This window comes from Pan troglodytes, chromosome 18, assembly GCF_028858775.2.
Source record: "Pan troglodytes isolate AG18354 chromosome 18, NHGRI_mPanTro3-v2.0_pri, whole genome shotgun sequence".
In the NCBI taxonomy this organism is placed as follows: domain Eukaryota; kingdom Metazoa; phylum Chordata; class Mammalia; order Primates; family Hominidae; genus Pan; species Pan troglodytes.
This window is the reverse complement of record NC_072416.2, coordinates 87,779,879-87,804,304: the sequence shown is the minus strand read 5'-3', so window position 1 is coordinate 87,804,304 and position 24,426 is coordinate 87,779,879. Positions and strand designations below refer to the sequence as shown.

Below are 24,426 nucleotides of genomic sequence, written 5' to 3'. Positions count from 1 at the left end.
ACTACAAGGGTAGGGTGACACTTTATTCCTCCTGAAGCCCCACCGGCAGAACCCACAGGCCAGGCAGACCCCGCAGACCCCGCAGACCCCATGGACCCAGGTGCAGAGGCCCGACGGCAAAAAGCACAGGGTAGGTGGGTGTGGGGGCACCAGCAGGGACAGGAGGCTGACTGTGGGGACAGGATGTCTGGGTCCCCAGGCTTTGACTGTGGGGACAGGTGTCTGGGTCCCCCGGGCTTTCTCGGGCGTGGGGGGGCTGACTTGCTGGCCCTCCCCCACAAAGGTTAGACGCAAAGCAGAGCCCCCAGTCCCTGCCCCTTCTCATCGGGGCAGGGTCTCCCCTGGATGAACTCCCAGCTCCCTCCAAGTCCCTCATGATCTCCCTCCCTCCACCCACCTGGCTCAGGCAGGGCCAGGCATGGGGGCCTGTATTTTGTCACCCTTCGGCCTTGGGGGCCCCAGAGCCGGGCCCAAGCCAGCAGGATCCCAGGAGGACTGGGAGTAGGGCCTGGTGGAGACTGGAGGCTTCTGGGAGGTCGGAGGGAGCTTAAGGGACCCCAAGCATGTTGGAGACAGAGGCTGTACGGACCCACTCCTCACTGCCCCCCCGACGCCCTCCACGTCTTCACGGTGTGCAGCCTGGGCTGGCCTCTCCGGCAGGGACGCCCAGGCCTCTCGGGGGCAGGCCTCTGTGGCTGTAGTACTCCACCACCTGCTTCGGGACCTCGGCCAGCACGCACTTGGCCAGCGCCGCAGGGGATGCCTGGAGGGTGGGACAACGCAGTTACCTCTGGGACGTTCGAGATGGAGATCATCCATCCCTGCAACTGGGTTATGGCCCAGGCCTCATCCTCCAGAGCCGGGTGGTGACTACCCACCCCCACCAGAGGCTCACCTGGGTGTCGGGCGAGACTTGCTGAGGATGTCGGCCACACGAGGCTGCACGTGGGTCTTTCCAGCCCCGCAAGCACGGAGACGAAAAGTGCTAACACGGGAGGCGAGGCCACCTCCATGGCCCAGGCCCCATCCACACTTCCCCGGCAAAGCCTGAGCGTGTGTATGTGATGTGTCTCACTGCAGAGCTTCATGTGTCTGTAATATGCATGTTTCACTGCGTAGAATGTCATGTGTGTCCGTGTCTTCATGCATGTCTGTGGTGTCTTGCTGTGTAGAACTTCACATCTATGTGGCATCCACGTCTTGCTGTAGGGCCTCATGTGTGACATGTGTGTCTCACCTGGTAGAACCTCACGTGTGTGCTGTGTCTCGCCGGGCAGAACCTCACGTGTGTGCTGTGCCTCGCCGGGTAGAACCTCACGTGTGTGCTGTGCGTGTCTCGCCGGGTAGAACCTCACGCGTGTGCTGTGCGTGTCTCCCCGGGTAGAACCTCACGCGTGTGCTGTGCGTGTCTCCCCGGGTAGAACCTCACGCGTGTGCTGTGCGTGTCTCCCCGGGTAGAACCTCACGCGTGTGCTGTGCGTGTCTCGGGCAGAACCTCACGCGTGTGCTGTGCGTGTCTCCCCGGGTAGAACCTCACGCGTGTGCTGTGCGTGTCCCACCGGGTAGAACCTCACGTGTGTGCTGTGCGTGTCTCGCCGGGTAGAACCTCACGTGTGTGCTGTGTGTGTCTCCCCGGGTAGAACCTCACGCGTGTGCTGTGCGTGTCTCCCCGGGTAGAACCTCACGCGTGTGCTGTGCGTGTCCCACCGGGTAGAACCTCACGCGTGTGCTGTGCGTGTCTCGCCGGGTAGAACCTCACGTGTGTGCTGTGTGTGTCTCCCCGGGTAGAACCTCACGCGTGTGCTGTGCGTGTCTCGGCGGGTAGAACCTCACGTGTGTGCTGTGCGTGTCTCGCCGGGTCGCAGAGGTTGGCAGCAACGGGGGAAGCCGCATGGTGGATCCCAGGAGCCCCTCGTGCTGTTCTCTGCTTTTGTGTAGATTCGACAAGTTTCAAAACGGTGGAGGGTGTTTCAGGTGCTCAAAGTCCTGGCTTCAGATACTGCTCTAGACTGGGGGGAACAGCCCAGGATCCCCCAGACACAAGATGGGACCTGCCACATCCACTGGCGTGAGCCTGGCCTGGGAAGGTCTTGGGCAGTGACATGAACAGGGACCCCCAAGCTGGCCTTGATGGAGCCCCTCCAGGACACTCACGTTCTTGAGCTCCCGGAAGGGCACGAACTGTACGATGTCCCGGAGCGCGGGCTCACCCCGTGGGGAGCGCAGGACGCCGTCGTCACCATCCAAGACCTGCATGTCGGTGAAGTCGGCGTTGCCCACGCCCACGATGATGATGGACATGGGCAGGCGTGAGGCACGCACAATGGCCTCCCGTGTGTCGGCCATGTCGGTCACCACGCCGTCCGTCAGGATCAGCAGGATGTAGTATTGCTGGGGGCACAGGGAAGGCATCAGCAACACCACACCTGCCATGACCCACACGCGCCCTGCAACCCACGAGCCCCCAGACAGCCCAGAGTGCCTCCGTGCGTCAGAGCTTCCTAGAACCGCCTTCAGAGCGTGATGCCTACATCACAAACATCACGAACAACAGTGGGTCAGGAGCCCCCTCCGTGGCGGGCACTCTGTTCTGGGCCTCCTGTGCCCAGCTCAGGAAATCTCCATGAGTCTCACGGAGGGCTCTGGAGGGGGTGCTACGAAGTCCACATTTTACTGATGAGCTCACAGTGCCTGGATGGGAGGTCTGAGGCCAGAGGAGAAATCTGCGATCCCAGGAGCCAGACCTGCAGGCCACACACCCTGCTCCAGTCTCTCCAGGGTGCCCGCTGTGCTGCCACAAGACTGAGTGTTGGCCGGACGCGGTGGTTCACGCCTGTAATCTCAGCACTTAGGGAGGCCGAGGCGGGCGGATCACCTGAGGTCAGGAGTTCGAGACCAGCCTGGCCAAAATGGTGAAACCCCCATCTCTACTAAAAATACAAAAACTAGCTGGGCGTGGTGGTGGGCGCCTGTAATCCCAGCTATTCGGGAGACTGAGGCATGAGAATCGCTTGAACTTGGGAGGCAGAGGGTGCAGTGAGCCGAGATCGCGCCATTGCACTTCAGCCTGGCGATAGAGTGAGACTGTCTCAAAAAAAAAAAAAAAAAAAAAAAAAAAAAAAGGCAGAATGGAACTTCAAATAAAATCAACTTCCATTGTTTAAAAAAAACCCCACTCAATAATCTTGCCCAAACTGTGGACAACAGGAAACATAAAGAGAAGCAGGGCTCGCCTGAGCAGCAGCCCCAGGGGGCTGGGCCAGCCCTGCACTGGGCAGAGCGGGAGCCCACAGCAGCCTCCCCTGGACTGGTCTTGACTGAGCCCGTCCCACTGAGGGCAGATGTGTCCCGGAAACGAACAGGGGCCCCAGGACCCCACTCAGAGTCGCCTTCTCCAGAGGCTCTCCTTTTGTGCCCTCCCCATCTCCCCCTCTCTGAGCCCCACACCTGTGGGAAGAATTACCTGTTTGCAAGGCAGTCTCCAGTCCAGGCCTACAAGCACCCACGGCTGTGCCCAGCCTGGCTCTCGGCCTCCAGATAAACAGCCCAGCCTCAGAAAGCCCCCCACCCCCTCCCAACCCCAGATGAGGCCCCCACCCCCCTCTGCCAACTGTGCGAGCACCAGGCACCAAAACCCACCGTGGGGCCCCACTAGGGCGGGAGCTTCGTGTCCAGGAGAGGGACCGAGGGCTCAGCCGATCATGTTTGAGTCCTCGTTTCAACCCAATTCTAACCACAGAAAACCATGTCACGGGTAAGACAACAGGAAACACAAACACCAGACGGATGTGCAATGCCAGGAGTGGTGGTTAGGTGTGATCAGGTGTCGTGGCTGCTTAAAAAGAGGCTTATCTTTATTAGACGCTGATACTGACATTTACAGATGAAACCGTCTGAGACCCGCTTCCCAGCCACACAGGAACATAACAGCTGAACGCAATCCTCAACTCCGGACTGGCTCCCGGGCCAGGAACAATACTGCTTTGAAAGTTATGATTGTGCCAATGAATGAAATTGGAATATAGTCTATGTATTAGATAAAAGGATTGTATCTAAATTCCATTTCCTGAAATCTGTATTTGTGCTATGGTTATACAAGAGAATATCTTTGATCTTAGGAAATATACACTGAAATAGTAAGAGGTAGGCCAGGCGCGGTGGCTCAAGCCTGTAATCCCAGCACTTTGGGAGGCCGAGGCGGGCGGATCACGAGGTCAGGAGATCGAGACCATCCTGGCTAACACAGTGAAACCCCGTCTCTACTAAAAATACAAAAAATTAGCCGGGCGTGGTGGCGGGCACCTGTAGTTCCAGCTACTCGGGAGGCTGAGGCAGGAGAATGGCGTGAACCCGGGAGGCGGAGATCGCGCCACTGCACTCCAGCCTGGGTGAAGAGCGAGACTCCATCTCAAAAAAAAAAAAAAATATTAAGAGGTAAAGACCGTGATGTTGCAACGTGCTCTCGGACGGTTCACAAATATGTGTGTGCAGTGCCAAGTTTTTTAAAAAGCATCAAAGTCTTTATCACAATACTATCTGTATAAATTAAAAATAGATGCAAACAGATATAGGGTTCCCATTTGGCATGAAGATGTAAGTAGACGGGTGATGTTTGATCATCATGAATGTACCTCGTGCCTCTGAACTGGATACATTAAAATGGTTACAGGCCAGGTGTGGCGGCTCACGCCTGTAATCCCATCCCAGCACTTTGGGAGGCTGAGGCAGGCAGATCACTTGAGGTCAGGAGTTTGAGACCAGCCTGGCCAAGACAGTGAAACCCCATCTCTACAAAAATATAAAAATTAGCCGGGTATGGTGGCGGGCGCCTGTAGTCCCAGCTACTCAGGAGGCTGAGGCAGGAGAATGGCGTGAACCCGGGAGGCGGAGCTTACAGTGAGCCGAGATCACGCCACTGCACTCCAGCCTGGGTGACAAGAGTAAAACTCCATCTCAAAAAAAAAAAAAGAAAAGAAAAGAAAAGAAAAAAATGGTTACAATGGTAAATTTTAAACTGCGCATATTTTATCACAATAAAAAAATTTGGGCTGGGCGCGGTAGCTCACTCCTGTAATCCCAGCACTTTGGGAGGCCGAGGCAGGTGGATCACAAGGTCAGGAGTTTAAGACGAGCCTGGCCAAGACTGTGAAACCCCATCTCTACTAAAAATACAAAAAATTAGCTGGGCGTGGTGGCGGGAGCCTGTAATCCCAGCTACTCGGGAGGCTGAGGCAGGAGAACTGCTTGAACACTTGCAGTTAGCCGAGATTGCACCACTACAGCTTGGGTGACAGAGCAGGACTCCATCTCAAAAAAAAAAAAAAAAAATTGAAAAAGAAAACATACAAATACAACAACTACACAGACGTGAAGCAGGAGCGCAACGTGTGAGCAGCTGTTGGCCTCACAGGTTGCAGGACCTCAGAGCTCTTGTAACTTTTTGGTGAGTTTAAAATTATTTTGGGCTGGGCGCGACAGCTCACGCCTGTAATCCCAGCACTTTGGGAGGCCGAGGCGGGTGGATCACGAGGTCAGGAGATCGAGACCATCCTCGCTAACACGGTGAAACCCCGTCTCTACTAAAAATACAAAAAAAAAAAATTAGCCGGGCGTGATGGTGGGCGCCTGTAATCCCAGCTCCTTGGGAGGCTGAGGCAGGAGAATCGCTTGAACCCCGGGGAGCAGAGGTTGCAGTGAGCTGGGATCACATCACTGCGCTCCAGCCTGGGTGACAGAGTGAGACTCTGTCTCACACACACACACAAAAAAGCAGCAGGCTGGCTGTGGCCCCAGAGACACATACAGGGCCACAGAACACGGTGGCAGAGTAGAACCCAGTGCAGTTCTCGGCACCGTATCATTTGTGCAAAGGAAAGACACGTGTAAACAAAATGACGATACACACACAGCCAAACAGTAGACATGTGTGCGGCCTTGTGGTGCCCAGAGGAAGAGGAGAGGGGCAGCCTCGCTGCAGCCGTGGCCGTGACCGTGTGAGGCGATGGACAGCCCTGTGCCCGAGACACCTGCACCTTTGAGGGAGACGTAGTCAACTAGCTGGGCCCCCGCCCTCCTGAGCTCTGTCCTGCCTGGGGGCCTCTGCGCTGGCTGTTCCCTCTGCCAGGTGCCTCCCTGACGTCCATGCGCTGGTGCACACACAGCCGACCCCACACCAAGCATGCACCACACCCCCCGGGCACCTACAGAGGCTTCCCCGGTGCTCTCCTCGGCCGCCGCCACGCGTGCCACCTTGGAGATGATGGGCGCCACGTTGGTGGGGCCGTAGAGCTGGACCCTGGGCAGGCAGTTCTGGTAGGCCTCCACCACGCCCTGGATGCCTGTGGGGGGCAGGGGGTGAGCCTGGCCCCCCTGCACTCCCCTCCCCAGGCCTGCCTCGAGCTCCTACCTTCACACTCATCGTCCTCTGGGTTGAAATTGATGGCAAAGTCATGGGACACCTGGGTGGGAATAAGAGGGCTCAGTCAGCTGCTCGTTGCAACACACCCCACTGGCCCCATGTCCCTCGGTCAGCTGCTCCCCCCGTCCCCGGCCCCCATGTCCCCCAGTCAGCTGCTCCCCCCGTCCCCGCCCCCATGTCCCCCGCCTACTGAAGAGGACTCGGTCAGCTGCTCCCCCCGTCCCCGGCCCCCATGTCCCCCAGTCAGCTGCTCCCCCCACCTGGCCCCCATGTCCCCCACCTACTGAGAAAGGTAGGCTTGGAGTTTCTAGGGGAAGCCAAACCCATGGGTGGCCATGTTTTGCAGAGTCATGAGACAGAGGGGGAGGCAGACCTCCCTGGATCCAGCAGTGCCTGAGGCTTACATTAGCCAATAAATCCCCACACACCATTTTTTCTGCTGAAGCCAGTTGAAGTTTTTTGTTGTTTTCTTTTTTCTTTTTTAAAACAGAGTCTTGCTCTACAGGCCAGGCTGGACTGCAGTGGTGCGATCTCAGCTCAGTGCAACCTCTGCCTCCCGGGCTCAAGCAATTCTCTTGCTTCAGCCTCCCGAGTAGCTGGGATTACAAGCATGTGCCACCATGCCCAGCTAATTTTTGTATTTTTGGTAGAGATGGGGTTTCACCATGATGGCCAGGCTGGTCTGGAACTCCTGACCTCAGGTAATCAGCCCGCCTCGGCCTCCCAAAGTGCTGGGATTACAGGCATGAGCCACCACGCCTGGCCGAAGCTAGTTGAATTGTTATGTGCAATAGAGGATTCCACACTAACGTCCTTCCCTGTCTCCTGAAGGAACACGGAGCTGGCCTCCAGACACCCCTCAAGCTAACAAGTCCTAGGAGGCCATAACAAGTCCTAGGAGGCCAAAGGCCAGCCTCTCTGGCTAGAAGGCTGGGGTTCCCGCTTTGCACCCCAATCCCATCCTACAGTCTCCGGTTCCCAGCAGGCAGCCAGGGCTCCCTGGGCCAGGCCGTCCTCTGCCTGGGAGGGCACGGGAAGGGCACAGCTCTGAGGTCTCAGGTTCTGGGCTCTCCTACCTCATACTTGGGAGGGATCCGGGCTCCAAACCCCAAAGCGGAAAACCTCTTGTCGCTGGAAGAGAGGCAGGAGGTCACCAGGAGGCCCTGACCTCTTGTGGCTGCAACGGGGGCCACTTCTGGGGAGACATGACTGGCACCCAAAAGACTGGGGGTGCCCAGGCCTGGGACCACGGCAGTAAGCACCTGCCAGAGGCGGGGAACCGAGGCTCGGGGCAGCAGAGGCACAGGCCCGTGTGCAGGGGGACACGGTCCTGCTGCCCGCGAGCCTGCCTCCCAACTCCACGTTTGTGTACATGCTGTCCCCCTGCAGACGCCTCCCCGGGGGCTCTCAGACCGCGGGAAGGGTCCTGTGGGGCCAAGGAACCCACTGTGGCCCTCACCAACCCAGAAAGAGAGGTCTGTAAGGTAGGGAGCTCAGGGCATCCTCTCCCAAGCCCCAGGCCAGGGGTCTCTGTTGTGGTAAGAAGCTCAGAGCACAGGGTTTTGTGCCGGGCCCTCCCTGGTAGAGCATACGTGGGTGAGCCCCAAGCCTCTGTGACTTCGGTTTGCTATTCTGGCAAAGCGGGACACAGATGTCCCACCAGGACCATGTGCAGAGTCTATGTGGCAGCCTCCAGTAGGGCTACCCAGCCCTTCCTCGCAGAGTCTCTTTTTTTTGAGACGGAGTCTTGCTCTGTCACCCAGGCTTGAGTACAAAGGCGTGATCTTGACTCACTGTAACCTCCGCCTCCCGGGTTCCAGCGATTCTCCTGCCTCAGCCTCCTGAGTAGCTGGAATTACAGGCATCTGCCACCACGCCCAGCTAATTTTTGTATTTTCAGTAGAGATGGGGTTTCACCATGTTGGCCAGGCTGGTCTCAAACTCCTGACCTCAGGTGATCCACCCGCCTCGGCCTCCCAAAGTGCTGGGATTACAGGCATGAGCTACCGTGCCCGGCCCCTCACAGTCTGACAAACTCACAATGCCCACCTCATGGTGCCCCGAGGCCTGACCTGGAGCCCAGGGGGGTGAGGGGAAGCCGGCCGGGTGCACCTGTCATAGCTGACCTGGAGACCAGGGGGTGAGGGGAAGGTGGTGGGCGCACCTGTCATAGTCCTGGCAGATCTCGCCCACGGACACCAGTGCCTTCAGGTACTCGTTCGGCTGGTAGGGGTTGATGTAGTGCAGGGAGCAGCTGTTCCGCGGGTCTCCATTGGAGGCGGTGAAGTCAATGGCCACCTGCAGCGGGCCGGGAGCCAGGAGCTGTGCTGGGCTGGGGCTCCCCGAACCCACTCCTGACAGGTAGAGAAACCGCGCCCAGAGTGGCCAGGACTCAGGGTCAGGGGTCGCGTGGGTGGGTAGGGCTGGGGGGCTGCTGTTGGGGCTGACCCACCTGCTACACAGGGCCAGGAGGGGTCTCCTCAAAACCTGCCAGCCCCTAGGCTCCCTGGATCTCCGGGAGGACACCCCAGCAGGATCACCCTGGCCTTGTGGGGGCCCCGCCCATCCTTCTTAGTGGCCACCCAACCCCTCTACCACCCTCCCCGGCAGGGCCTAAGTGGACCAAGCCTGGTCTGGGTCCCCTCCACATTTCCCACTTGCTGGCTTCTCCCAAAGCCATTCTGGGGCTCGTTCAACAAAACACGAACCAGCGCATCTGCAAATAACACGCGGGTGACACGGGGGCCGTGTATCTGTGGGTGACACGCGGGTGACACGGGGGCCGTGTATCTGTGGGTGACATGCGGGTGACACGGGGGGCCGTGTATCTCTGGGTGACACGCGGGTGACACGGGAGGCCGTGTATCTGTGGGTGACACGCGGGTGACACGGGGGCCGTGTATCTGTGGGTGACATGTGGGTGACACGGGGGGCCGTGTATCTGTGGGTGACACGCAGGTGACACGGGGGGCCGTGTTTCTGTGGGTGACACGCGGGTGACATGGGGGGTCGTGTATCTGTGGGTGACACGGGGGTGCTGTGGGGGTGACACGGGGTGTGCGTATCTGTGGGTGACGCGGGGTCTGCGGGTGACATGGGGGTGACACGGGGTCTGTGCCGGGCTCCTTGGATGACACGTAGAGACTGTGGCTGGTTCACTCAAACGCTCACTCCAGCTTCTCCTCGTTCACGTTTTGTCTGTTGTTAAATGTGTTTGTGGAAGGTAAGCCCTGGTGATGTCACCTCCCAAGGCGGGCTTGGGGCTGCTTCCTGAACCCCAAGCCCGTTTCCTCGCCTGCACAAAAGGGAGGACCCCCAGGAGCCGCGCATGGAGACATCGGCTCACGGGGAACCGCCAGTGCCCTTTCACCCGCCAGGCTGGGACCCCTCGGGAGCGGGGCGGGGGCAGGGGCGGGGGCAGGGGGGACTCCAGGTATCTGGCCTGGTTCCTCCTCCGGGTGGGCGGGGGGCGGGGCCCGGTGTGGAGGAGGGGCGGGGTGGGGCGGGGCCATGGACTGAGGGGGCGGGGCCACTGATTGAGGGGGCGGGGCGGGGCATGGACTGAGGGGGCGGGGCATGGACTGAGGGGGGGCGGGGCGGGGCCATGGATTGAGGGGGCGGGGTGGGGCGAGGCCATGGACGGAGGGGGCGGGGCGGGGCCACGGATTGAGGGGGGGGTGGGGCGGGGCCACGGACTGAGGGGGTGGCATGGGGCGGGGCCATGGACTCACGGTGAAGTGGATCTGGCAGCCGCCCATGATATAGTCCAGGAAGGAGTACACCCTGTGGAACTTCCGGCCGGCGGAGTCAGCGTCCACCCCCACCAGGGACACTGAGGCCAGTGCCAGCTGGGATCCAGGCCTCCCTCCCGCAGGCAGCCCAGTCCCTCTGGGGTGACACCCTCCTCTCCTCTCCCCCATCCTCTCTCCCCAACCTCGCCCTTCCCTGTCTCTCAGCCCCTCCCCAGACGTGCTGGGGCCCACCAGGCCTCTGGTTGAGGGTCCATCCAACAATCAGAGGGGGGCAGCGGAAGCCCCTCCTGTGGGTGGGGAGGCTTCGGGCACAGCCGCCTCTCACCTTGAGGTCAGCCAGGACGACCACTCCTGAGTTCTTATAACTGCGTCTCTTCTGCTTGTATTTGGGGTTCACACAGTCCCACTGGGCCTGGGGCAGGAACAATCAGAGGCCCCCCAGAGTGGTGGCTCTGAACACCTACCAGGGAGACCCCACCCAAGACCATCCCCAATAGCAACGGCAGAGGGCCCCGTGGTGGGGAGGGGTGGGGAGGGGAGGGGAGGGCACTGCTGCAGGGCAGCAGGAAGGGGCAGAGTGGGTCATACGGGAATGAAGAGGGATGGGAGTTGGATCCCCCACCCGGCATGGCCCTGTCATTAAGCCCAAGGACACTGAGGCCCAGGGACGGGGGAGGAAGCAGGGCCCAGGGTAGCCTCCCCACTGCACCCTCACCCGGCTGCTGTGGGCTGGGCAGACACAGGGGAGGGCACCCCTTGGCCCCACCTCCCACCACCCCTGTGCCCAGCCCCAGATGGTGACTGAAATGTCCAGCTGAACCTGATGGGGGCCACCCCTGCTACGACCCCTCAGGAGCCAGCACCAGGGTTCACCATCCCCAGCCTTCTCTGGTTATAACAAGTCATTGTCACCACTCCCCACAACCCCGTCAGGACAGTGGGACAGGGTTTCACAGCCTCTGTGGCAGGGCCAACACAGGCGTAGCCCAGGTGTGCCCCCGGCTCACCTGCCCCTCCCCAGAGGCCCCCCTCACCTGCCCCTCCCTGAAGGCCCCCTCCCCCTGCTAACTGCCCCTCCCTGGAGGCCCCCCTCACCTGAACCTCCCCAAAGGCCCCCCCAACCTGCTCCTCCCCAGAGGTGCCCACCCACATGCCCCTCCAAGGAGGCCCCTACCCCACCCCCCACCTCCTCACCTGACAATTCCTGGAGGTACCCACCTCCTGCTCACCTACCCCTCCCCGAAGGCCCCCCTCCACCCCCACCTGACCCTCCCTGGAGGAACCCCCACCCTGTCCTGCTCACCTGCCCCTCCTCAAAGGCCTTCTGCATCTCCTCGAAGGTGGTGGAGAATTCTCCGATGAAGTCGTGCTTTCCTCGAGAGTCGTAATCCCAGACCAGGCACTGGGGAGCCCAGTCCTCCTCAGCACTGCTGTCTGGGGGCCCCAGGACCCTCCCACCCGAGCCCAGGTGTCTCCATCCCAGCCCACATCCAGGCCACCCCCTCACTGCCCCCTTGGTCCGTCCCGTCCCCCACCTTTAGAGGCCTTGTCTCCTCGCAGCTGCAGAGGGAACTCAGAGAGACCTTGAAGGCCTCCCACACTGGGTTCAGGTTGTTCTTCACCACCTGTGGGCCGGGAGGGGCTGGCTCAGGGGAGGCCCAGGGCCCTGGGATCCTTGGGGGGGATAGAGACCTGGGTGGAAGAGCAGCTGTGAGGCGGGCACAGCTGGCCCTGACCCTGCATCACCCCAGACAGCACCGGGGCCCTGAGCTGGGGCTGGCACCCCCTCCCTGCACGAAGCCGTGTGAGGACCCGGGAGCCACATTTCCGAGCCCTGTGCCTCCACCTTCGTAACTTCTGCCACCTCTGAGCCACCTGCGCTGCTCTCTTCCTTAAATAGATTCATTTTCACTCAAGTTAATTTCTCTCAAAAGAAAGCACTCTCTCCCTGCCGTCGCTGAAATCCCATTTCACCTGCAGGAAGTGGAAGGTAGGTCTAAAAATAATCACAGCCACGACTACACAAGCCTGCTGGATTCTGGCCACAGCCACGGCCACCAGGGCCCTGCGCCTGCGGCTCCCTGCTGGATTCTGGCCACAGCCACGGCCACCAGGGCCCTGCGCCTGCGGCTCCCTGCTGGATTCTGGCCACAGCCACGGCCACCAGGGCCCTGCGCCTGCGGCTCCCTGCTGGATTCTGGCCACAGCCACGGCCACCAGGGCCCTGCGCCTGCGGCTCCCTGCTGGATTCTGGCCACAGCCACGGCCACCAGGGCCCTGCGCCTGCGGCTCCCTGTTGGATTCTGGCCATAGCCACAGCCACCAAAGCCCTGCGCCCGCAGCTCCCTGTTGGAGGCTGGGAGCTCCTCCCGTGTGGCCAGAGATGCGGGAGGGCTGGGGACAGCCCCTTCCCCTCCCTGCGTTCCCATCCCCGGCCGCTCACCTCCGTCCTGTACACCAGCTGCAAGCCCTGGTCGTCGTTGACCCTGTAGAGCTCCAGGAAGGGGTCGGACTTGCTGAAGAGGTCCTGGGGAGAGGCACAAGGGCTGCTGGGCCAGGCACTGTGAGATCGGGCTTTGGATGGGAGCTGGCTTTGTCGTTTCCCAGGGCTCACTTCATGCCACCAGCCGCTAATTCCTCAGGCACAAAACGAGGCAGCCAGTCCCCGCCGACAGCATCTCGTCCCTCCCTCCCGCCCCCAGGGATCTGACCACGGGGGGCAACTCAGCCCTCCATGGAGTCACCCTGCACACCCTGCGACTCAGCCCTCCACGGACTCGCCCTACACACCCTGCGACTCAGCCCTCCACGGAGACGCCCTACACACCCTGCGACTCAGCCTTCCACGGAGACGCCCTACACACCCTGCGACTCAGCCCTCCACAGACTCGCCCTACACACCCTGCGACTCAGCCCTCCACGGACTCGCCCTACACACCCTGCGACTCAGCCCTCCACGGACTCGCCCTACACACCCTGCGACTCAGCCTTCCACGGAGACGCCCTACACACCCTGCGACTCAGCCCTCCACAGACTCGCCCTACACACCCTGCGACTCAGCCCTCCACGGACTCGCCCTACACACCATGCGACTCAGCCCCTCCAGGGAGACGCCCTACATGGCGGGGTTGGACCCTGTTCTGCCCACCCATGTGACGAGCCCGCAGAACTGCGCGCTGTTCCAGTTCCTCCTGTCACGACAGTGGCCTCGGGGGTGCTGGGCCTATTTCCCCATCCCTGAGCAGGGTCATGAGTGGTCCCCACAGGAGGGAGCTGCCCCAGCCCCAGCCCAGCTGCCAGGAGGGGCGGGAGAGCTAATGGCGGTGACAGTGATGATGGCGACCGTGATGGCAGCACGCCCAGCCCCAGGCACACTCCGCACACATCTCACACGAGACATAGCCACGCAAGGTCAGCGCTGGGCAGGGACTGGGTTTTCGAACCGGTTCCCGGACCTCAGCCTGAGCCAGGTGTGCCCGGCACCTGCACTCACCTTGTCGTCCAGCTTCCTGGCCCGGAAGGAGAGTTCCACGTAGCCGTTGTTCCCCGAGATGTCCTCGGCGATCACCTGGCAGGGGGACGCCCGGGCTCCAGGCTTGGCCAGGTGGGGCCTGACCCCACCGTGGAGGACCCGAGGCCCCAGGCTGGCTGACCCCACCCAGCGGGGCCTGAGAGGAGGCGTCTGTGTACCCCCGGGGCTGTGTAGCTGCCGGCTCCTGCAGACCCTCCCTGGACGGCACGCTGCTGCCCATCTTCCCCCCAGAACACCCCTGGGAGCCACAGCAGCAGGGCCTGCAGGCTGCGGCGGGTGCGCCCGGGCCTCACCGTGATGCTGGACTTGCCGGCGTTCCTGCCAAACTTGAGCAGCAGCGGGCGGGTCACCTTCTTCTGGGCCACGATCTGTAAGTCAGAGGCGTCAGGCAGGGAGGGGCAGGCGGGGACGGCTCCTGACCCTGGAGACCCCACCGCGCCCTCACCCGGACTCTCAGGCCTGTCCTGTCTCCCCATCCCCCACCATGAGCTTCACTGCCCAGGGCCTGTGCCCCCTTTGTGGCTGCTCTCAAGCACCTGTCATCCCTGTGTGGCCACCCCTGCACGTCCACCACCTCACGGGGCCAGCAGTCGCCCAGGAGAGGCAGAGGTCATCATACCTATTTACCAGGTGAGGAAACAGGCTCAGGTGGAAGCCAGGAAGCAGCTCACAGCCCAGCCGGCCTGCACCTGCACAGGTGTGGCGGACGCCCCTCCACAGGTAAGCAGGGCTGCCCTGACCCTCTCCAGGCCCAGGTAAGAACCCGCAGAAGCAGAGGCGAGGCAGGTCAAACGGCCCCAGACCCTCACGCCCAGCATGCCCACGTAGCCACGGGCGGCAGAAAGGGTGTGAGCGAGGTGCCGGCCCGGGACCCCACCACCCACTCCTCTCCGAAGGTGCCGAGGAGCAGAGCTGATTGTTCGAAGTGGACTGGGGCTTAGATGCTGGGGACCTCCTCATGCAGCCGGGGCCGCCTCCTCCTCACCAGGCCCTGCCGGACTTCCGCCCCATCGGCTATGAGCCCACCTGGGGTGGGTGGCGGATGACAGGCCCAAGCCCCTGCAGCCAGGTCATCTCCTCAGTGGGGAGCAGGACGGGGGCACATGGCCCTCCCAGGCTCCGTGTCCTAAAGGACACGGTGATGACCCCGGCCAAGCGGGGTGGCCGTCATCTCCTCACACGTAAGTGTTCTCAGCAACCATCGAATGGCCCACCAGGTAGCAGGTGTGTGCTTCCCACCTGCCCTCACACCTGCTACTGCCTGGCGGATGCTGGGAGGTCACAATGAGGTAGGCTGAATACAAAGCAGGGAGGGGCAGTCCCTCCACCCCCCACCAGGGCCGGCCTGGCCAGCAGCTTCTGAGCATGCGGCACTTTCCACACAGAAGAGAAAGCAGATCCCAGGTCAGGGCTGGCGAAGTCAAGTCAGGCTAAGGGGTGGGAAGGCTCTTTTAGGGGTGCAAAGGGGTCCTGGGTGCTGGGAGGGGGAGCCTCAGGCCAGGCCCCCCAAGATTCCCTGATTCAAAGGTTTCCTTCTGGGGCTCCTGAGCCAGGGCCTCTGCCTCACACCTGGGACTCGCCTGCCGGCCTGGTTTGCTTCCAGGGAGGGCGCAGGAAAGGAGTGGCCTCCCCTTTCTGGCAGGAGAGCAGGTCCTTAGGAGAGAAATGGGCTCAGGCTAACACAACAGATTCCCCTACCAGGAAATACAAGATCGCTGATTTGTGCCAACAGCGTTTAATAAGCACTTCCTGGATGCCTGGCTCTGGGCTGAGTTACTGTTTACTTGAATCACATGAGGAAACAGTTGAGGCAGAAGTCAGAGGTCAGGTCAGGCTCAAAGCCACAGCACAGGGACTGGATGCCAGTAGCTTCTCCCTTGACCGTGGTGCCCTGCAGGTCAGCTGGGTGGCCACAGAGCAGGAACCCACGAGGGGCCTCCTCATTGCTGGAGGTTTGCACATATCCACAGCACACGTGCTCACACACACATTCATATCTGCACGCAGGTGTCCACACGGACCCTGTGTGTGTGCTTATGTGAACAGGCATAGGATGTCCTGCACGGATTATGACATACGTGTGCACCTGTGTGTACATAGAAAGGTGTCCAGGCCAGACACAGTGGCTCATGCCTATAATCCCAACATTTTGGGAGCCCAGGGTGGGTGGATTGGTGAGCCCGGGAGTTCAAGACCAGTTGGGGCAACATGGTGAGACCCCTGTCTCTTCAAAAAATGCAAAACGTAGCCAGGTCTGGTGGCGTACACCTGCAGTCCCAGCTACTCAGGAGGCTGAGGTGAGAGGACTGCCTGAGCACAGGCTGGTGAGGCTGCAGGGAGCCGTGACTGTCCCACTGCACTCCAGCCTGGGCGGCAGAGTGAGAACCCAACTCAAAAAAACATAAAAAGCATGTCTATATTTCTGTGTCCGTGCCATCCTCTTCCATCTGTGCCCTCCCTAACTCTCGGTTTCCTTATCTAAAAAATGGGGAGGACAACAGGATCGATGGCAGGCCAGCTCCGACCGAGGCTGCAGTGGGATGAGTCACACAGATGTTATGTTGGGTAAAAGAATTCCACAGCAGGGAGAACACGCGCTGTGATTCATGGACGTGGAATTCCAGAACAGACGAACCAGGCGGGGAGCTGGTGGCAAAGGGGCAGGGGGAGCTGCGGGTGACGGGATGTTCCGTGTGATGGGTGACAGGATGTTCCATGTGACGGGTGATGGGATGTTCCGTGTGATGGGTGATGGGATGTTCCATGTGAGCAGATGACGGGATGTTCCATGTGATGGGTGAAAGGATGTTCTGTGTGACGGGTGACAGGATGTTCCGTGTGACGGGTGATCGGATGTTCCGTGTGAGTGGGTGATGGGATGTTCCATGTGATGGGTGATCGGATATTCCGTGTCAGCGGGTGACGGGATGTTCCGTGTGATGGGTGACGGGATGTTCCATGTGATGGGTGAGATGTTCTGTGTGATTGGTGAGATGTTCCATGTGACGGATGATGGGATGTTCCGTGTGACAGGTGACGGGATGTTCCATGTGATGGGTTACGGGATGTTCCGTGTGACGGGTGGCGGGATGTTCCATGTGACAGGTGATGGGATGTTCCGTGTGACGGGTGAGATGTTCCGTGTGATGGGTGACGGGATGTTCTGTGTTACAGGTGACGGGATGTTCCGTGTGAGTGGGTGATGGGATGTTCCATGTGACGGGTGACGGGATGTTCCGTGTTACAGGTGATGGGATGTTCCATGTGACGGGTGACGGGATGTTCCGTGTTACAGGTGATGGGATGTTCCGTGTGATGGGTGACGGGATGTTCCGTGTTACAGGTGACGGGATGTTCCGTGTGACAGGTGATGGGATGTTCCGTGTGACGGGTGAGATGTTCCATGTCAGCGGGTGACGGGATGTTCCGTGTGATGGGTGAGATGTTCCGTGTGATGGGTGATGGGATGTTCCGTGTGACGGGTGATGGGATGTTCCGTGTCATGGGTGAGATGTTCCGTGTGATGGGTGATGGGATGTTCTGTGTGACGGGTGATCGGATGTTCCGTGTGAGTGGGTGATGGGATGTTCCATGTGATGGGTGATCGGATGTTCCGTGTCAGCGGGTGACGGGATGTTCCATGTGATGGGTGAGATGTTCTGTGTGATTGGTGAGATGTTCCATGTGATGGATGATGGGATGTTCCGTGTGACAGGTGACGGGATGTTCCATGTGATGGGTTACGGGATGTTCCGTGTGACGGGTGGCGGGATGTTCCATGTGATGGGTGAGATGTTCTGTGTGATTGGTGAGATGTTCCATGTGACGGATGATGGGATGTTCCGTGTGACAGGTGACGGGATGTTCCATGTGATGGGTTACGGGATGTTCCGTGTGACGGGTGGCGGGATGTTCCGTGTGACAGGTGATGGGATGTTCCGTGTGACGGGTGAGATGTTCCGTGTGATGGGTGACGGGATGTTCTGTGTTACAGGTGACGGGATGTTCCGTGTGAGTGGGTGATGGGATGTTCCATGTGACGGGTGACGGGATGTTCCGTGTTACAGGTGATGGGATGTTCCATGTGACGGGTGATGGGATGTTCCGTGTTACAGGTGACGGGATGTTCCGTGTGACAGGTGATGGGATGTTCCATGTGACGGGTGACGGGATGTTCCGTGTTACAGGTGACGGGATGTTCCGTGTGATGGGTGACGGGATGTTCCGTGTTACAGGTGACGGGATGTTCCGTGTGACAGGTGATGGGATGTTCCGTGTGACGGGTGAGATGTTCCATGTCAGCGGGTGACGGGATGTTCCGTGTGATGGGTGAGATGTTCCGTGTGATGGGTGACGGGATGTTCCGTGTGACGGGTGACGGGATGTTCCGTGTGATGGGTGAGATGTTCCGTGTGATGGGTGATGGGATGTTCTGTGTGACGGGTGACAGGATGTTCCGTGTGACGGGTGATCGGATGTTCCGTGTGAGTGGGTGATGGGATGTTCCATGTGATGGGTGATCGGATGTTCCGTGTCAGCGGGTGACGGGATGTTCCATGTGATGGGTGAGATGTTCTGTGTGATTGGTGAGATGTTCCATGTGACGGATGATGGGATGTTCCATGTGACAGGTGACGGGATGTTCCATGTGATGGGTTATGGGATATTCCATGTGACGGGTGACGGGATGTTCCGTGTGACAGGTGATGGGATGTTCCGTGTGACGGGTGAGATGTTCCATGTCAGCGGGTGACGGGATGTTCCGTGTGACGGGTGACGGGATGTTCCATGTGACGGGTGATGGGATGTTCCGTGTGACGGGTGAGATGTTCCGTGTGATGGGTGACGGGATGTTCCGTGTTACAGGTGACGGGATCTTCCGTGTTACAGGTGATGGGATGTTCCGTGTGATGGGTGAGATGTTCTGTGTCAGCGGGTGACGGGATGTTCCGTGTGACGGGTGAGATGTTCCGTGTGATGGGTGATGGGATGTTCCATGTGACGGGTGATGGGATGTTCCATGTGAGCAGATGACGGGATGTTCCATGTGATGGGTGAAGGGATGTTCCATGTGACGGGTGAGATGTGATGGGTGATGGGATGTTCCGTGTGACGGGTGATCGGATGTTCCGTGTCAGCGGGTGATGGGATGTTCCGTGTGATGGGTGAGATGTGACAAGTGATGGGATGTTCTGTGTGATGGGATGTTCCGTGTGACGGGTGATTGGATGTTCCATGTCAGCAGGTGACAGGATGTTCCGTGTGAGGGGTGAAGGGATGTTCTGTGTGACAGGTGAGATGTTCCGTGTGACGGGATGTTCTGTGTGACGGGTGATGGTCAGGTGTGTACAGTCACCTAAACTTGTCAATCTCAACCCTTAAGATTGATGCATTTTATCGTAAAAATTTTTTTTTTTTTGAGACAAAGACTCACTGTCACCTGGGCTCGTGTGCAGTGGTGCGATCTCGGCTCGCTGCAACCTCTGCCTCCCAGGTTCAAGCAATTCTCCTGCCTCAGCCTCCCAAGTAGCTGGGACTACAGGCGCGCACCACCACGCCTGGCTAATTTCTTTTCTATTTTTAGTAGAGACGGGGTTTCATCATGTTGTCCAGGCTGGTCTCGAACTCCTGACCTCGTGATCCCCCCACCTCGGACTTCCAAAGTGCTGCGATTACAGGCGTGAGCCACCGTGCCCGGCCTGTAAATTTTACCTCAATAAAAAAGAAGGACCCGTCCTGGCAAGGTGTGAGGATTCCGTGCAGCACAGGAAGTGCTTAGCGCAGTGTCCCGCACCAGCACATCAACAGACACTCTCATCACGACTTGCAGAAGCCACTTTTGGGCTGGCCGTGGAGGCCGTAACCCAGAGAGCATCACCAAGGCAGTGGCCACCGTAGGACCTGCCGCTCACAAGGAGGCTTTTTTTTTTTTTTTTTGAGACAGAGTCTCAATCTGTCACTCAGGCTGGAGTGCAGTGGTGAGATCTCCACTCACTGCAACCTCTGCCTCCCGGGTTCAACCGATTCTCCTGCCTCAGCCTCCAGAGTAGCTGGGATTACAAGCGTTTGCCACCACGCCCGGCTAATTATTGTACTTTTTGTAGAGATGAGGTTTCAGCATGTTGGCCAGGCTGGTCTCGAACTCCTGACCTCAAGTGATCTGCCTGCCTCGGCCTCCCACAGTGCTGGGATCACAGGTGTGAGCCACCACGGCCGGCCACCAGGAGACTTTTAGGTGCTGATATGGAGGGGCTGCTGCACGTCGTGGAAGTGAAAACGTAGGATGCAGAACAGGGAACGTAATTTGTGTATTTTTGAAAAAAGAGGAAAAGTGGGCTGGGCACCGTGGCTCACGCCTGTAATCCCAGCACTTTGGGAGGCCAAGGCGGGCGGATCTCGAGGTCAGGATTTCAAGAGCAGCTTGACCAACATGGTGAAACCCCGTCTCTACTGAAAATACAAAAATTAGCTGGGCGTGGTGGCGGGCGCCTGTAATCCCAGCTACTCAGGAGGCTGAGGCATGAGAATCGCTTGAACCCAGGAGGTGGAGGTTGCAGTGAGCCGAGATCACGCCACTGCACTCCAGCCTGAGCGACAGAGCTAGACTACATCTCAAAAAAAAGAAAAAAAAAGAAAAAGAAAAAAGAGGAAAAGTGATAGGCTGGTTTGCTCCTGTGAAAATCTCTCTCTGGACAATGTCCAGGGACCTGGCAGCAGCTGGATGGGGCAGGATGGAGGCGCTCCACAGCCTTTTATACCTTCAGGCTTTAAAACATACGAATGTATTACCCAGTTCAAAATTACATGTATATTTTAATCTAATAACGACTGTTCAGGAGGAGCTGAGGAGGGGGCAGAGCCAGGTTGGCCACCCCAGCAGGGTCCCTGCGGTGCTGGTACATCAGCCTTGAATCGGCTGTGGCCCCCATGCCAACCGTCCTCCTCCCTCCGAGGGGACGGGGCACCCACCTGCCCCAGGGTGCACTCCATGCCCCCCAGGAAGTCGTCCTCCTGACAGCTGAAGCCGCTGGGCCCATGCGTGTCGTACACCTCAAAGCGCAGCCTCTGCACCTCCTCGAAGTAGTAGTCCACCGTGAAGACCTTGGAGAACACGGGATGCAGGCTGCTCCGGACCACCTCGGTTCTGCCCACCTGCAAGTGCACCTGTGAGCCGACCCCACTCCAGAGGCTTCCACCCCGGGCTCCAGACCTCCATCTCCCCTCTGCCGCTCACCCACGCCCATGCACCTCAGGAGGACTCACACCCTCGGAAGACCTCCTGCCTGCTCTCTGTCCATGGGACCACAATCCCGAGGGCCACCCTGGGGGTCACCCCTGGCCACCACTGTCTGCTCCACCCTCAGATCACAGATGGGGAAACTGAGGCTCACAGAGGACGAGAATGACACGCTGAGTCGGGGGCGAGATCAGATTCACACCCTGGGCTGGGCAGCCCTAAAGTGCAGGCCGCTCCCCAGCACCAGCTGAGTGGGGAGGGGGCGTAGGGTACAGGGGTACCCTCCCTCCTGGCTGGGGTACCATGGGCTCACCAGCTTCTCCCATCCCATGCAGTTCCCTGGTCCAACTGCCCCGTAAGGACAAGACCCAGCTGGGCCAGTAGGCTACTCATTTCAGAATCCTGAAAAATCCTGCACCTCAAACCAAGGGCAAACATGGGCCACCCGTACAGCTCACGCTCTGAGGGTGCGGGCACGAGGCCTCCGTGGGGATGGTGGGCTCGGGATGTGAAGGGTGGGCACGGGGCCTCGGCGGGGAGGGTGGGCTCAGGCTGTGAGGGGCGGGCACGGGGCCTCCGGGGGCAGCCGGAACCCTGGGGACAGGCGGTGAGGGCGGGGCAGGCCCTTCACCCTCAAGGTGGATGACCGGAGACACCACCGGGTGACCGCGTCCCTTCCACCGCCCGAGCAGCCGCAGGGGTCCGCCTGCCCACTCCGCCCGGGCCCGCGCGCTGGAGCCTGGAGAGACCCCTGCGCCGGGGAAAAGCGCTGGCGCCCCGCGCGGACTGGGGTTCGAATTCCGGCTCCTCCGCCCGCTGCGGCTTCGCGCCATGCGTTTCTCGCCCTTTCGAGGTGAAGCCACGCGTTTCACGCGAGATGGTGACCGAGGAAGCGCCCGTCTGGCACCGGCCCTGTGCCCCTTCCGACCCCAACCGCGATCACAGCGGGTTCGCTTGAGACCCACGTTGGAGCGGGAGCCCCGGACGCCTGGAGGTCCGCACCGCCGCGCGCGCTCCCTCGCCGGCCTGCTGCCGCCCCATGGTGAGGAACCGACCCCAGCCCAGCCTCCCGCCCCCCGTCGGCCGGCGCCCCTCACCCCTCAATCTCCTCTGCGCCTCTTGGTCGAGCCCCCTGCCCGCGCCTCATGCCTGGGCGCTTCACTCTGGCCCGGGGCCCCCTCCCCGAACCCTGGGCCGCACCCCTCACTGCGGGGCACCCCCCTCTCTCCTCCGAACCCCGCTCGCCGCCACCTCCTCCAGCCCAGCCTCTCCCCACAGCTCTGGACACCCCACCCCCAGACCTGGTAACCCCCAACCCTGACCCCGAGCTGAGCCCCAGCTCCGGGGGGCCCCGCCTTGCGCCCCACTGGCCTGAGCGCGCCCGCTCTGGTCTCCGCATCCCCAGCTCGGCGCCAGCCCCGGCCCGGTGGCCTCTCGGCCTCCCACGCCCCGGCCCTACCTGCACCCACTGGCCCTGCGCCTGCTGCAGCAACGCCACGCTGGGGTCGGACTTGGTGAGCGGGTCGCGGTCCAGCAGGTGCCGGCAGCTGAGCCGCAGCTCCACCTTCGAGGCGCAGGGCGCGGGCAAACCCCCGGGGGTTGCCGCCGCCCCGCGCTCCGAGCCCGCGCTCATGCTCCCGGCGTTCGGGGGCCCGGCTGGGCGCACTGAGGGGCCGCTGCCCGCGAGTCGGCGCCGCCGCGGCGCCCGGGAAATGGTGGCCGGCCCAGGCGTGGCCGCGCTTCCCTGAACGCCTGCCGGGCGCGGGCGCACGTGGCTCGGGCGGCCGCCGCGCGGGGACTGCAGGGGGTGGGGCGCGGCCGGGGGGCGGGGCCGGGGAGGGGCGCGGCGGGAAATAAGGGCAGGGGGCAGAGGCAGAGGTGCCCCTCGGAGATGCCCGGGAGGAGACAGCTTCTAATTCCCCGGGGACCCCCCCCAACTGATAGCTTTGGGGTCAGGTCGGGCGCGCCCTCCCCGGCTGTGCGCATCCCCGGCCCAGGGACCGGCTCCGGGCTGGAGGCTGCAGGCTGGAGGCTCCGAGCTGCGCGGGGCCTGAGCCCGGGTTCGGACCCAGGCAGACACTAGGGGAGGCAAAAGGGGGACCCCAGCTTGGCACCAGATCCCCGCACCCTTCCCAGATCTCTAGGATCCCATTTCCAGGCTCCGCTGGTTTCGGGTACTCGCCACCTCCATCAACAAGCATTTAGTGGGCGCCTATTGTGTGCAGGCGCCGCGCTTGTCTGGGGCTGGAAGGACCGTCCCGGGGGGCCGAGGGCTGAATCGGGGTCTGACTCGGAGGGGTCCGCGGGGCAGGGTCCACACCAGTCCCCCGAGGCCGGGGCGGGGCGGGGCAGGCCTGGGTTCCGTGGGGGGTGGGCCCGCTCCGCCCTGAACTTCACTCCCCCACCTTCCCCATCACCGGTCCCGGGGGAGGGAGCAGCGGAAGAGGAGGCGTTGGCGGGGACAGAAACCACCTCCCAGCCCACTCTTTTTGCCAATTTCTGCCTAAAAATAGGGCACGGACCTCGCCAAAAGCCACGGGGGTGGGGGGCGAGGGTAAGGGAGACATTAAGACTGAAGAGGTGAAGGTGAAGAGGCGGGAAGACCGGGTGCTCCGGCTCAGCCTCAGCAATCAGGACTCTAGAAGAAGACCCTGGGGTCAGAGGGGACCGCCGCCGACAGGGCGAGGAGGCTCAGGGCCCCGCCGGCGGGAGGCAGCACCCGGCAGCCTCGGCCTGGGAGGAGGAACGCGGCCAGCGGCGTCCCCTCGCGGTCGGACGGCGGGATTGCGCCGGGCGCGACTGCAGGGCGGGGAGGCCCCACGGGGCTGGCAGGGCCGGGAGAGGCCATGGAGACCGGCTCCTGCCTTCCCGGGAGGTTGGCTAAAGAGGCGAGGAACAGGTCAGGGCGCAGCGAGGCCTGCAGGGCCCCATCTGCTGTCTCCCCGGCCTCTGGGCCTCCTCCCTGAAGCCCGCAATGGGCAGAGGCCAGTCCCGCTCTCTAGAGACCAGTCTGGGCCTTCCCGGCCCTGTGTCCTCCTCAGCCCAGCCTTCCAGGCTGCCGGGAGGCCACATCCCGGTCCCCAACCACTTCCATGGGAAAAGGATGCGAAATTCAGGCAAAGGGTGCGGGCGCCCAGGCAGCTCCTGCAGGCCATGCCTCCCGCTCGGTTCCAGCAGCCCTGGGACAGTTTTCCCCAGACCAAGCTCCGCTTCCTGCCTTGACCTCACCCGAAAGCTCCTCACCACCGCCCTGAGGTTTGCTTGTCTGCAGTGTGGCGTGAGGCCTGAGGTCCACCAGGCTGTCTGAGGGGTACCCGGCTTAAACCTGGAACACCCCAGTTCAGCCCTTGGCTGTCACATAGCGGCACCCTGGCAAAATAACAGATGGCTTCCAAGCAAAGGACGCAGGGAGCCAAGAAAGATCACAGAGTTTGGGAATTTGAGTCTCTGAAGCCCAGGGCGATTTTCATCCACCCACTGGGATCT

The 24,426-nt window shown here is 61.0% G+C and overlaps 1 protein-coding gene across 6 annotated transcripts; it reads right to left on the bottom strand.

Moving 5' to 3' along the window:
• Positions 1-2: 2 nt before the first annotated feature.
• On the bottom strand, positions 3-22,713 carry CPNE7 (copine 7). 6 transcript variants are annotated; one of them, XR_010152512.1, is made up of 16 exons: positions 22,400-22,658; positions 20,673-20,855; positions 13,997-14,071; positions 13,665-13,739; positions 12,614-12,697; positions 11,706-11,795; positions 11,474-11,572; positions 10,496-10,582; positions 10,150-10,209; positions 8,583-8,716; positions 7,495-7,549; positions 6,407-6,458; positions 6,205-6,338; positions 3,640-3,729; positions 2,155-2,391; positions 3-763 (listed from the first exon to the last, which is right to left on the bottom strand). XR_010152512.1 is itself a non-coding variant. In XM_024349546.3 (15 exons), exons 1-15 carry the CDS (start codon positions 22,571-22,573, stop codon positions 626-628), a joined length of 1,677 nt encoding a protein of 558 aa, XP_024205314.1. In that variant the 5' UTR covers positions 22,574-22,713; the 3' UTR covers positions 3-625. The 6 variants fall into 6 exon arrangements, 3 of the variants coding, with proteins under 3 accessions (XP_024205314.1, XP_024205315.1, XP_054525628.1); XR_010152510.1 differs by lacking the exon at positions 3,640-3,729 and having other exon boundaries at positions 896-2,391; positions 22,400-22,659; XM_024349546.3 differs by lacking the exon at positions 3,640-3,729 and having other exon boundaries at positions 22,400-22,713.
• Between the last annotated feature and the right edge of the window lie 1,713 nt (positions 22,714-24,426).